The following is a 13648-nucleotide window of genomic DNA, read 5'->3' as shown; positions in this document are numbered from 1 at the left end:
CAGGATAAGTAATCTAAATTATCATAAAATTATAAAACATATTAAATATGACAGACCTATTTCATGCCTGTCTTAGTTCATAAGTGCAATTTGACTTACTGCTTAACACTTGCAAGATGGTCCCCGAAAAGAAACATTTCATTAGTCATTTATTTTTCTATGAGACACAGGTTTTCTTTTTGGCGGGGGTGGGGGGTTGGGGGGGGTGGGGTACTGGGAATTGAACCCAGGGTGCTCAAGCACTGAGCCATGTCCCCAGCCCAATTTTTATTTTGAGACAAGGTCTTGCTAAGTTGCCTAGGGCCTTGCTAAGTTGCTGAGGCCATTCTTGAATTCACAATCCTCCTACCTTAGCTTCCTAAGTTGTTGGGTATGTGACAACATTTTTAAAAATAACTCTTCCCTTTGGATATTTGGCATTATTCATTGGAAAAAAAATCCAATATACACAGAAAAGAAAAATCATGAAGCTAGCATTTTGCTGAATAGTTAATGTCATTTTTGTATTGATTAAATTTTGTACCTTGTTGTCAAAATTAGTTTCAATGTCCACACATCAGTTGATATGTCTAATGAATGATATCTTAAAAATCAGCACTATCATTTAATAGTTTTAACTTGGTTTTGGCCAAAACTCAGCCTATCCAGTCTGAGTATTCACTTTTTGCAATAAAACTTGGCTCTAGATATTTCCTGGCTGCTTACAAACAATAATCCAGTCTTCATTTTTTTCCCCCGTGTGGATATACAAAATGAATCAGGGCCTCTGAAAGCAGTTCCCAAAGAGAATCCCCACTGATTTTTTTAGCAGTGATGTTAACCTTGAAATAAATGTTTAGACTTCCAAAGAGACGGTTGTGAGGGAGCAGCACTCTCCTGGATAGTTGTTTTAGAATGTGTTTTTTTTTCTTTTTCTTTTTTTAAAAGAGGAGTCACACTGGGCATGTGATTCAGTGGTTTAGCACCCCTGGATTCAATTCCTGGTACCAAAAAAAGAGTCACAACAACTTAAAAGATTGCTTTATTTATACATATCTTACCAAAAATATCTGTAACCTTGAAATAAAAAAAGAGTATCTCAGTTATGGCTTTAGAAAAATTTTCTTCTGGTTTTCCAAGGTTTTGAATTTGGCAGAATGTTGAAATTCTCTGTCCTTAGACAGAACAGCACTATTCAGACAGCACTTAAAATGTCCTGGAAGACTTTCAAGTATACTGCATGCCATGTCCTACTGAATCTTCATGGCAAGTACATGTGGTATAAATACTCTTTTATACGCAGGGAAACTGAGGCTGGGAGCGACTAAGGAATCTACCCAGCCTATAAGTGGCAGAACTTGGCTTAAAAGTTCTGACAGAGCCGGATGATGGTGGCTCACTCCTTTAATCCCAGTGGTTCTGGAGGCTGAGGTGGTAGGATAGCAAGTTCAAGACCAGCCTCAGCAATTAGCAAGGCCCTAAGTTACTTAATAAGACTCTGTCTCAAAATAAAAAATAAAAAGGTTTGGGGATGTGGCTCAGTGGTTAAGGGCCCCTGGGTTTAATCCCTGGTATCAAAAAAAAAAAAAAAAAAAAAAAGTTCTGACTGATTTCAAATGCCACCCTCTTGGCCATCATGACCAGAACTCGGTTTCTTAATGTGGAGTCCACATGCCCTGAAGGATTGTGAACACCCTGAAATTGAACACAAAAATGCTGAAGGGAAAGGCAGTGGCAAGAGAAGGGGAACATCATCAATGATTTTATCTTTTTTAATTGTTTTGGTATCAGGGATTGAACTAGGGGACACTCAACCACTGAGCCACATCCCCAGCCCTAGTTTGTATTTTATTTAGAGACAGGGTCTCCCTGAGTTGCTTAGGGCCTCGCTAAGTTGCTGAGGCTGGCTTTGAACTCATGATTCTCCTGCCTCAGCCTTCTGAGCCGCTGGGATGACAGGTGTGTGCCACTGTGCTTGGCTGATTTTATCTTTACTTCCTCTGAAAGGTAATTCGTGCAATGAAGTTGTTGCAGATAAGCATCAAAGCAGAGAAAGAGGGGGTGAGGACTTCAATTGATTACTCATAAAGGTTGGGGCCAGGGCTCCCTATACAGGTTGTTGTCACTGTGAGCAGAATGAGGCCCCAGCTGCCTGCCTGGAAAGGCCCAAGAATCTTGGCCCCAAGTGGCCTCCTCTGCACTGCCCTTGCCATTCAATCTTTTTCCAACAAGCACAGTTAGACTGATCTCATGGGATGGAGGAAGAGACCTTGGGCTCCAGAAATGAAGGCACAGTCCCACCCTCCATGCCTGCCCTTTTCCCTAGGACTCACTCCCAGGGATCCCTGGCTCTGATCATGGCCTTCTGTACCTGGATGAGCTAATTCACACTCTGTGCCTTCTCATGTTGACTCTTTGTTTTTTTGGTCTTGTTTTGTTTTTGTCTGTTGACCACCCCTTGGGTGTGGTGCAGGGATCCTGATGTGGGAGGTGTTCACCCTGGGGAAGCAGCCCTATGACTTGTATGACAACTCCCAGGTGGTTGTGAAGGTCTCCCAGGGCCATAGGCTCTACCAGCCACAACTGGCGTCGGACACCATCTACCAGATCATGTACAGCTGCTGGCACGAGGCAAGTACACCCACGAGTAAGCTGGAAGGGGTCCCGAGTGCATCCAGGGTGGTTGCTGTATCACCACTGGGACAAAATTTTTTTCAGGGAAAGCACTTGCTAGATAGAGAAGAGGTGGAAATGGCCCCTGGCTTCTGTCTTCAAACGGTTGAGATCTAAACAAATTGTCAGTTCAGGTGCTGACAATTTACTGAAAGACTTGTGTCTAGCACCATACTATGAACTTTATAAATTTTTTTTAGAATTTTTTTTGGGCGGTACTGGGGATTGAACACAGGGGCATTCGATACTGAGCCACATCCCCAGCCCTATTTTGTATTTTATTTAGAGACAGGGTCTCACTGAGTTGCTGAGCGTGTCACCACTGCTCCAAACATAGTGCTTGGTGCATGGCTGCTTTGCAATTATATGTGCAATAACAAACAGAAAGTGCTGACTATATACCAGGTACTGTTCTAAGGACTCGATAGTAATTTACCCAATCCATACAATAATCCTTCGAGGAAAGTACTATTTTACAGTGGAGCACAGAGATGTTAGGAGGCTTGCAACTACTGAGTGATTATATCCTATAACAATATTTTATCACATAGCCTTAAATGCTTTCCTAGAACTTGGGCACTTTGTAGTTCCCCACCCTATGCCACTTGGACGAATAGTTTCCCCTACCCTTTCCTACCCCAAAATTATAGTCCAAGAGTCTCAGGCTGCACTAAAGGGTCAGACCACTCACAACCAGGCTGACTTACTGCTGTCACCTGTCTGAAGAAGAAGAGCAGAAAAGGGTTTTTCAGACGAAGCTGGGCACCTCCTGGGCCTCTCAACTCTAGCTCCTGGGAATATGACTGGCCCATCAGATAGACAGGGGCCCTAAATAGGGAGGAACTGCCTGCTTCTCATGGTTGGTCCATGAAACTATGAGTTATGACAGAATCTATGAAGAGGATTGCACAGAGACAATACCCAGTTAAAGATTCTGCATATGGTGAGTAGAGTTTAGAGATTTGGGTTCCCCCTGTTTTTTAATATTTTACTTTGCAACTTTCAAATCATAAAAAGATTAAAGAACATTCAAATATTTCATTAGATTCTGATTTATCCTTCTGGGAATTCCTTGTGCAAAAAATGGCTGTATGTTTCTCTTTTTTTCTTACAAAGAAGTAGCATATGCATTATTCTTCACAGGGGTTGCCCTGCTAGCAATGGAAGTGAATATCTGTTTCTGTCACCAATGGAGATCGTTATCAGCTTTCAAATTTTTGTTAATCTGATGATGAAAAATGGCATTTCAGTATAGCTTTAATATGTATATCTTTAATTATGAATGAGGTTGAGCCTCTTTTCTTATATTTAAGGGTCATTTTTATATCTTTCTTTTTTAAATTTATTTTTTTAGCTTTAGGTGGACACAATATCTTTATTTTATTTTTATGTGGTGCTGAGGATCGAACCCAGTGTCTCACGCATGCCAGGCGAGCGCGCTACTACTTGAGCCTTATCCCCAGACCCTCATTTATATATCTTTCTGAGACCTATAATTCCCTTTTTTTTCTATCAGGTGTTAATAATTTCTTTATATATCAGGTATATTAATTTTTGTCTGAGATATAAGCTGTATTTTCAAATATTTCCTCTCAGTTTTTCAGCTATATTTTGATTTAAGTGTTTTTGTTTGTTTGTTTTGGCCATGCAAACATCTTTTTAAATATAGCTGAATATATCAATATTTGCTTTTATTGCTTCTGGAAATTAAGTCATAGTCACATAGGCTCTCCCACACCCAAATTATAATGGAATTCGCTCAGATTTTCCTCTAATACTTTTCATTATTTTTTATTTAAGTCTCTGATCTAGTTTGTGTTTGTTATGCTATACAGTATGAAGTATGGCTCCAAGTGGATTGTTTTAAATGTTTATTCAGTTATTGGAAGCACTATTTATCAAAAGACCATCTTATCTCCAGAGATGAGATACCACCTTAATTGTAGTGAAATGCCACCCTAATGTTACTCTAAATTTACATATATATATTTGGATTTATTTCAGGACTTCCTCTTCTGTTCTTTGTTCTCTCATTCATGTGGTAGCACCACATTATTTTAAATATCTAGAGACTGGACAATGTTTTAATACTGAGTAGGCTAACACACCACCCCTCCCCACATTAATCACCTTTTTCTATAATTCCCTAGCCATTTTGCATATTTTAACAATTTATGAACCAAAGAATCAATTTGTTTAGCTTGAAACAAACTCTTTCATATTTGTTAGGAGACTGTATTTCATTTGAGAAACTTGACATCTTTATAATACCGACATGACTCATTCTAGAACGTATGTATTTTTCAGCAGTGTTTTAAAGCTTTCCTCATTGGGGAGGGGAAGTACATTTTTAAGTATTTCATTTTGATGATGTTGCTACTAGAAATCGAGTTTTCTCAGGGGCTGGGGTTGGGGCTCAGCGGTAGAGTGCTCACCTAGCATGTTTGATCCTCAGCACCACATAAAAATAAGTAAATAAAAAATAAAGGTATTGTGTCCAACTACAACTAAAACAAAATATTAAAAAAAAAAAGAAAAATCGAGTTTTCTGTGATATCTTTTAACTGGTCGTTGTAGGTATATGTGAAGGTTATTGATTTTGTATCTTAATTTTATATCCTGCTCTCCTGGTACATTCCTTTATCACTTGAGTTGGTTCTATCATTGATCCTCTTGGGTTTTCCAGGCACACAATTATGTCTATGCGAAAAAATAATAATTTTCCTTTTTCAATTTATGAGGCTGTAGTTTTTTTTTTTTTTTTTTTTTTTTTTAACTAGGGATTGAACCAGGGGTATTCAACCACAAAGCTACATCCCCAGCTCTTTTTTACATTTTATTTAGAGACAGGGTGTCCCTGAATTGCTTAGGGCCTTATTAAGTTGCTGAGGCTGACTTTGAACTTGCAATTCTCCTGCCTCAGCCTCCCGAGCCATTGGGATGATAGGCCTTTAAGTGTTTTCACATTCTAATATCTTCAATATGATGTTCAGAGTGATGGATATAGCAGGCCCCTTGCCTTGTTCCTTACCAGAAATATCTATGGCTTTCACATTTCAAAAGTTATTAGCTTTAGGACTTAAGTATAAATATTTGATTTTTTAAAATTTTTAATTATAACTTTCACTATCTAAAACACTGGATATTTCTTTAATTTAGCTTCCAGAAAAGCGACCCACATTTCAGCAACTCCTATCTTCCATTGAACCACTTCGGGAAAAAGACAAGCCTTGAAGAAGAAATTAGAAGTGCTGATGAGAATGAATGTAAATATTGGCCAACATTTTCATTCTTTAAAAGGAAATTAGCAGGACTGGGACTGGGGCTCAGTGGTAGAGTGCTTGTCTAGCATGTGTGAGGCACTGGGTTAGATCCTCAGCACCATATAAAATGAATAAATAAAACAAAGATATTATGTCCATCTACAACTAAAAAATATTGAACAGAAGAAAAGTGGCAAGTCCCAATGTAATTTAGCTAGTTCTTAATAGCATTCTGCATGCTGTTTGTCTGTTCATATTATCTAGAAATGAGTAAGATAGGAAATAAAAAATTTCCTTGAAATGTAGCTCAAATTAGTAACTTCCTTTATGCTGCTTTTATTGTAACACTTCCCAGTCTGTAGCAGAAGTACATTTTCATATTGCAATATGGAGAGAGTGTGTAGCATGTGTCAGGATTGGGTAGAATTGAAAAATTATTTGTTAGATACTTGTTCTTTTCTTTCTGTTGTCATTATGATAATTAAATATACTATCAGGTGCAGAAATGTGGACATTTGCCTTTGTAAGTCAGTGGTCTCAAACTTTAGCATGCATGAGAATTAAATTAAATTTTTAAATGGAGAGTTTATTAAACACAGATTTCTAGGAACAGCCCCAGAGATTCTGACAGAGCAGGCCCGAGTGCTGCCTGTAAATCTGTATGTTTTCACAAGCTCCCAGACATTGCTAATGCTGTCATTTGAATTACCCGAGTGCACCTCATTTTGTGGTGGGGCATTGTTTTGTGGTCCATGATTCAATCCAAATGGCACAACTATCATCTGATATCCAGATTAGAATACCGATTGTTTACCTCATATATACATATATAAAACTAAAGTTAAATAATATTATTCAACAATATATTAAACGTGTTTCACATAGAGCAAATTTTAAAAGATGCTAAGGTACAATTTGATATCTTTTTCCTTAACCTTAGCCTTAACCTTGACTATGATCAATCACAACTCAGTGAAACCAGGGTCTTTTTCTAAAATTGATGTTTTTGAATCATTTTACATTCTTGAATTTGGAGCTCTGGGGCTTTTGGCTTGTTTGACAGCTGAAGTTTCAATTTCAGTCTTGGATCTTAACACAAAGATGCAGAAGTACTATTTTAGCTTCAAGAAGCTAAAATATAAGACTATTATAAAGGGTATTTCTTAATTTTAGAATGTTTATGGGAGTGTCCTACTTTGCAATCTGTTGCTGACTCCATTAGGGTTGTTTTTGTTGTTATTTATTTTTTTTACTTATTTAAGGACCTTTATTTTATTCATTTATTTATATGCAGTGCTGAGAATCAAACCCAGTGCCTTACACATACCAGGTAAGTTCACCACCACTGAGTCACAACCCCAGCTCTAGGTTTTTTTTTTTTTTAGTATCTTTTGGAATATTTCATTGTCTTTTCTGTATTATCAAGAAGGGAGAAAGAAATGCTATACGGGACACTATTTAAAAAAGCAAAAAACTCCAATTAAACCCTACTGTTATTTTTCAGATAAAAATTAATACTCTCCCTTAAGAGACATCCTGTTTACTCCCTCACCCACCAGATAGCTCAAATGTTCTCTCTTACTTATTCATTTATTGACATTTAATTAATGATTCCTTTATTTCAACAGAAAATTTACATTTGAGGCTGGGGCTCAGTGGTAGAGTGCTTGCCTAGCATGTGTGAGGCATTGCGCTCAATCCTCAGCACCACATAAAAATAAACAAATAAATTAAAGGCTTGCTGTCTATCAGTGAATAAAAAATTTTTTAAAAAAAAGAAAATTAAGGCCAGGTGCATGCCTGTAATCCCAGTGGCTCAGGAGGTGGAGGCAGGAGGATCACGAGTTCAGCCGCAGCAATTTAGCGAGGTGCTTAGCAACTCAGTGAGACCCTGTCTCTAATAAAATACAAAACAGGGCTGGGGATGTGGCTCAGTGGTTGAGTACCCCTGAGTTCAATCCCCCCCAAAAAGAAAATTAACATTTGATCATCATCTATTTTGAATAGAGGTACACAAATCTCAATATATAATGAAATGTACTTTAAAAATAATCACCATGTCATTTATACATTCATTCATTTATTCTTTTATTTTGTAATTGCTGTGTGCCCCATTCTTTCCTACCCACAGGAAGAGAAGGAACAAGTGACACAATCCTTCCTTCTCTATGAGCCTGCAGACCAGTGGGAACCTGCATCACAGACCGTTAATCTTTGTTTTTGGTGTCCCTCTTGATTGTTTTCCTTTATTGTCCTTATTTTTGTCTATTTGATCTTTTAAAAAATAATCTGCTTTATAACAAAAGTAGTACATGCTTGTTGCAAAATTCAAACAATACAGAATTGTTTACTATGAAAAGAGAATAAAGCTTTGCTTAGAAACCTGACTCCTGAAACCAAGTTAAGCAAGAATTTAAGGTACCACTAGAGGCTTACCAGAAAATAAGTCCAAGAGGAGCAAAACAAACAAACAAACAAACAAACAAACAAACAAAAAAACCCCAAACCCCCCAAAACAAAAAACAATAAAAACAAAAAAATTTCATATATTTAAAAAATGCATAATGACTTTTAAAATGTGGTTTAATTGTGTTTTGTGGTGATATGCAGCATTCATGGTTATAATTTTAAACAGAAGTCTGCCCACATTCTCAGGGGAGTAAAGAAAAAGGCCCAGACTTCTTTGTTAAGAAACTTTCCCAAAGGGCAAGCCAGAGAGCAACTTCAGAGAAGAGATTTTCTAGATGAAGTCCAAAAGTCTTGCTGAGCTTTTTCTGATCTGCTAAAAGTGAAATGCAAAGTCAAGAGAGTCTAGCAAAATCCATATCATATCTGCTTGAATTAATTAAGAGAAAGATTCTAACATAGTAGACTTATAAATTTGAGTTTCTCAATTTTGATTCTGACTCTGACTCTTAAGTGAATGAGGAGAGATTGGACCTAAGGCCCCATCTTTACTTAATGGGGAAAGCATGGCTTTCAAATGAGGGAGAATAATTCATTGACAGACATCAGGGGAGAGGAAGGTAGCATCTGCCCTTTTTGCTTTGATTACTTTTCTACCAACCCCATCCCATAAAAAATAATTAAATTCCTAGGAAGTAAACACTTAGTGAATGTCTTCTGATTCTATAAACAGATGTTCCTTTTGTCTCTGAACTCCATGATGGCTTGTTCACATTCATAATTTCATTTAACCCTTGCTTCCTTAGTCAGCAAAGTTTGCCTGGAAAAGGCCCTGTGAGACGGGCAAGGTGGTGTATTCCTGTAATCCCAGCAACTCAGGAGGCTGAGGCAGGAGGATCACAAGTTTCAGACCAGCCTCAGTAGTTTAGTGAGGGCTTAGCAATTTAGAGAGATCTTGTCTCAAAAAAAAAAAAAATTTTTTTAAAGGGCTGAGAATATGGCTCAGTGGTAAAACAGCCCTAGGTCCAATCCTCAGTACCCCTCCTCCCAAAAAATAAACAAGGCTTTGTGAACTGTACCATCTCCGAGTCAACTACCCAACTCTGCTTTGTAGCATGAAAGTAACCCTAGACAATATGAAAATGAATGGATGTAATTGGATTCCAATAAAACTTCATTTATGGACAATGAAATATGAATTGCCTATCATTTTTACGTGTCATGAAATATCATTCTACTCTTCCTGCAGCCATTCAAAAATACAAAAGTCATTCCTAACTCTGGCCACAGGAAGGCAGATGATGGGTGGGATTTGGCCCACAGGTCACATTTTGCCAATTCACATCCTAGGCTCAGTGTAAGACGCTCTTTGTAGAGTCTCCATCCTCTTAGAGGATCTATTGCACAGGCAAAGGACCACAAAGCTTCACCTGGGGGACAAAGTGAGAACGGCACTGGTGAAAACCCCAAAATCACGTAGGGAAATGAGCAGGTTTTTCTAAATTCTGAGTTACAGCTGAACATTATGTCGTGTACCCATGGATCCTTTCCATTGGCTGGGGAGGCTCTTTTGAAGGTGTTAGGTGATGAAGTTGGTTCCTGTAGAGGTTATTTTTGCACTGAGTTGAACCAAAACAAGGACTGAGAACTTCATAAAGAGAATGTGGCAATTATAAGGAATGTTTAGATAACAAGAAGCTTGGCAGAAGATTGTCATGATGTGTTAGAGAAGATAGGACATACTCAAGATACAAGGATGCCAATGAAATGGGTATGTAAATAAGGAGATGTTGTTGTAAGTTATCCCAAGCTGTGGGCCCAAGGAATGACGTGAAAGTGAGGTCGAAGGTGATAAAGACAGACATGGGTTTCATGCGAAAATAAAGAGTTCCAGTTTTGCTACCTGAGTATAATTAAAAAGATACTGAAGAGCTTCAAATGACTCGGCCTGATTTAGCTATCTTGAAGCAATTTTATAGAGGATTTTGAAAGTCATTCTCTCCTGACTGGGGGAATTGATCCACCATTACCATTATCACATCAAATTTATTAAGCATGAGTTACTCTGACATTATGCTGGTTTCCATATATATGTGCTCAATGGGTAAACTTTTTATATGTTAATCTATTTAATCTAGTTTTACAATCTTCAAGTAGGTAGTAGATGCTGTGCTCAGAACTGGGCTGGGTACTCTAAGAAATAAAAGTAGTACTAGGTTTGCTTCCTAACCTGACAGTATAATACAAAATATATACATCTCTTTTTGACCTGATTTTACAATTTCTTTGTCCAATAAAGCAATTTGAGAATTAGGATATCTTCCAACACATTTGGGAGGTCAAAGGTCTCGGACAGTAAGATGACAATTTTGTCCACGGAAATGAAAAGCAGATAGAACAGACAGAAATCCCAGCATATAAGAACACATAAGACTACAAGAGTGTATATATCTAATAAGTATTTATTGCGTGTCTGTTTTGTGCTCAGCACTTCTCAGATACAGTGGGTATACAAAAGATTTAAGAGACTGGGTATCCACTTCACAGGATGAACACTCAGATGGAGTTTCCACTCACTCTACAGTTAAAGAACAAAGGAAGCAAGTTTCTATCAGACATTCTCTGGAGGTTCATGGAGGCCCTTGTGCTAGTTTTGTGTTGTCAGGGAGATGTTGATCAAGTAGCTTGAAAGTGAAAAAATAATATTCTCTACTGTTCTCTGACTTCTCCTTTCATTGTTAGACATGCCACCCTGAAGAAGGCATGGTCCATTCTAAACATCACTCTGAGAAAATTACTGCAGTATTTGGATTAAGTTAATGTAAAGAAAATGTGCCATTCTTTATCTTTGGCACTTGGATTAAAGTGAACAGTGTGTAGCATTCTCAATCTGGCAGCCCCAGCAGCTCACAGCATAGATTCCATAAAGGTCCAACACTCTCTATCATGATAGTCTTCTTTTTCCCAACTCTGATTACTCAATAAATGTTTCCATTTCCATCGTCTCTAGCTAGCCTGTGAGGCCAAAGACATACTCTCCCTATTTTACTCTAACATCAGCCTTCCTATCGGAAATCAGAAGAGAAGTCAAGTTTAGAGACAAATATAAATACTGAAAGCAAGGTCAGGGAAGATGCCCACTAATCAATCACGATGTCTTTGGGCACTTGTTCCTGAACAGAGTCATAGTTTTGATATTTAATAACATTTTTATAATCTCATACTTTTGGTACCATGAAATTAACATGCACATACAATAAAATCACCTTAAGAGGAAAAATATTTTTCTAAAATGAAGTCTGAACATCATCATTGTTTTGATATCCTGGATTATTTTCTCCTTTACTCATTTCCATGGAGGATTCGGCGTAAGGATTTTCTTCTCGTTTTGTTTGATTTTTCCTGTTAAATAAAATGGATGTTAGAAGGAAACTTTTCATTGATCAGACTGATGAAGATCAAATGGCTTGATGGTATCATGTCTAAGGACGCGAGCTGGGGGAAAAAAGAAATTTCATAAATTGATGATAAAAATATACACCGATTCAGCCACTATGGAGAGCAATTTGGTGATATTTATCAAAATTAGAAGTGAACACTGACTTTGACCCAGCTCTCCCACTTCTAGGACTCACCTTACACCTATATTGGCACACACAAGAACCTGACTGCATTAAGCCATTGCACCTTTTTATTAAAAGTCTACCAGTAGAGGACTTAGGTAACAAAATTATGATCTATCCATAAAATGGGAAACCACATTGCCCTAAAAAAAAAGATGGAAATCTCTTTGTACAAGTGATATGGAAAGATCACTAAAACATATTGAGTGGGAAATTAAAAATGCAGAATATTATACATAATTTGCATACACTAAAAAAAGTGTATATAGCTATATAACACCAAGAAACTGATCATTTTGGTTAACTTTAAGAGGGGAAACTTAAAGGCAAAGGATGACAAAGATTCTGTATTCTTTTGCATTTTTAACAATTTTAACTAAATATGAAATGTACTACCTAGTCAATGTCTGATTTTTAAAATGAAGCTACTTTGGAGAACTAAAAATTATAGTGAAGAATATTAAGTGAAATAAATTAATATATGCAGAGGTTCAATCAAGAACATGTTCTATTTGAAGTGTGCATAGTTTTGTATAGATGTTATAAAATATTATTAACCTATTTCATAAGCCCAGTGAAACTTATTTCTTAAAGTTAGCAGAAAAAAATCTAGTGTCAAGTAAGACTAGAAATCCAATCTCTAGCGGGGCATGGTGGCACATGCCTGTAATCTCAGCGGCTTGGGAGGCTGAGGCAGGAGGACCACAAGTTCAAAGCCAACCTCAGCAACTGAGCAAAACCCTGTCTCAATATAAAAAAAATAAAAAAGGCTGGGGATGTGTCTCAATGGTTAAGTGTCCCTGGGTTCAATCCCTGGTATCAAAAGAAAAAAATAAATAAGTAAGTAAATAAATAAATCAGATCTTTAATGATTTAAATCCTCGGTGAATTTTGATCTTCAACTCAAGAACAAATTTGAGAGTACCCGACCATGAATTAAGATGATATGGAGATGTGGCTTGCTAGGAAGGTGAATGCTAGTAAATTTCTAGAGAATGCCTCAGAATGTTTGGGGGCAAAATTGTCCAATTAAGTAACTGAAATATATAACCTGCCACTTACTGGAAGTTTTCCAATTAGTATTCCCTAAATCTTCCTGTTGGAAGATAGGTCTAGGAAAGCACACTTACCTTCTTCGATCTCTGATCCCAGTGAAGATGAGGATGACAATGCCAACCACTATCAATCCCATCACAACTCCAAAAACAATCAGCCATATGGTGACAGGTGGCTGGTAAGGAGGTCCAAGTGTCGGCTGAATCCCCAGGAATTCCAGGCTGTTATCATCCAGGCGGAACACTCCATTGATGCGGCCCCGGGACATTCTATTTCCCCAAAGTGAAACAGTAAAGGGGACAATTAGGCAAAATAAAATTGTGTTTAGTTATTTACTCTTTATATCATTGTTCCGAAAAGAATTTAATTTGTATATCATAAGAATATACATCTAAAGTAATGAAATTAGGCAATCAGGTCTAATGAAAGACACGAATTTTTTTGACAGTTATGTATCTTTGATATCTGGAACCTAAATTAGATTTACCAACAGCTTCACTGAAAAACTGAATTGCAAATATGGAAATGTGCAAATGGTTGGTATTTGTGCATTTGTGACTGCTGTGCTTTAAAGGCAAAGTGAGCAAATTTGGTAATAATTTCCTGTCTGCCAGAGTATATCTGCTGTGACTTGATATCAAATAATGG

General features: G+C 37.4%; 2 protein-coding genes across 5 annotated transcripts in view; one reads left to right on the top strand and one right to left on the bottom strand.

Annotated features, from left to right (window-relative positions):
- Bmx (BMX non-receptor tyrosine kinase) overlaps nt 1-9514 on the top strand; it is a 48143-nt gene extending 38629 nt beyond the window's left edge. For 2 of the 3 annotated variants that reach the window (XM_078035107.1, XM_078035108.1), the window contains 3 exons: nt 2453-2610; nt 5812-5918; nt 8047-9514. In XM_078035107.1, coding sequence (XP_077891233.1) covers nt 2453-2610; nt 5812-5886 — 233 coding nt within the window. In that variant the 3' untranslated portion in view covers nt 5887-5918; nt 8047-9514. Of the gene's footprint in view, nt 1-2452; nt 2611-5811; nt 5919-7209; nt 7246-8046 lie in introns of all 3 variants that reach the window. The other variant, XR_013431917.1, reaches the window with a different exon arrangement.
- A 1251-nt stretch (nt 9515-10765) lies between these two features.
- Ace2 (angiotensin converting enzyme 2) overlaps nt 10766-13648 on the bottom strand; it is a 47243-nt gene continuing 44360 nt past the window's right edge. Inside the window, exons 17-18 of one of the 2 annotated variants that reach the window (XM_005315994.5) lie at nt 13075-13269; nt 10766-11723 (exon numbers count right to left, since the gene is read on the bottom strand). In XM_005315994.5, the coding sequence (XP_005316051.4) occupies nt 11609-11723; nt 13075-13269 (310 nt within the window). In that variant the 3' untranslated portion in view covers nt 10766-11608. Of the gene's footprint in view, nt 11817-13074; nt 13270-13648 lie in introns of both variants that reach the window. The other variant, XM_040290398.2, reaches the window with a different exon arrangement.

Source organism: Ictidomys tridecemlineatus, chromosome X, assembly GCF_052094955.1.
Source record: "Ictidomys tridecemlineatus isolate mIctTri1 chromosome X, mIctTri1.hap1, whole genome shotgun sequence".
Taxonomy (NCBI): Eukaryota; Metazoa; Chordata; class Mammalia; order Rodentia; family Sciuridae; genus Ictidomys; species Ictidomys tridecemlineatus.
This window is presented reverse-complemented; position numbering and strand designations above follow the sequence as displayed.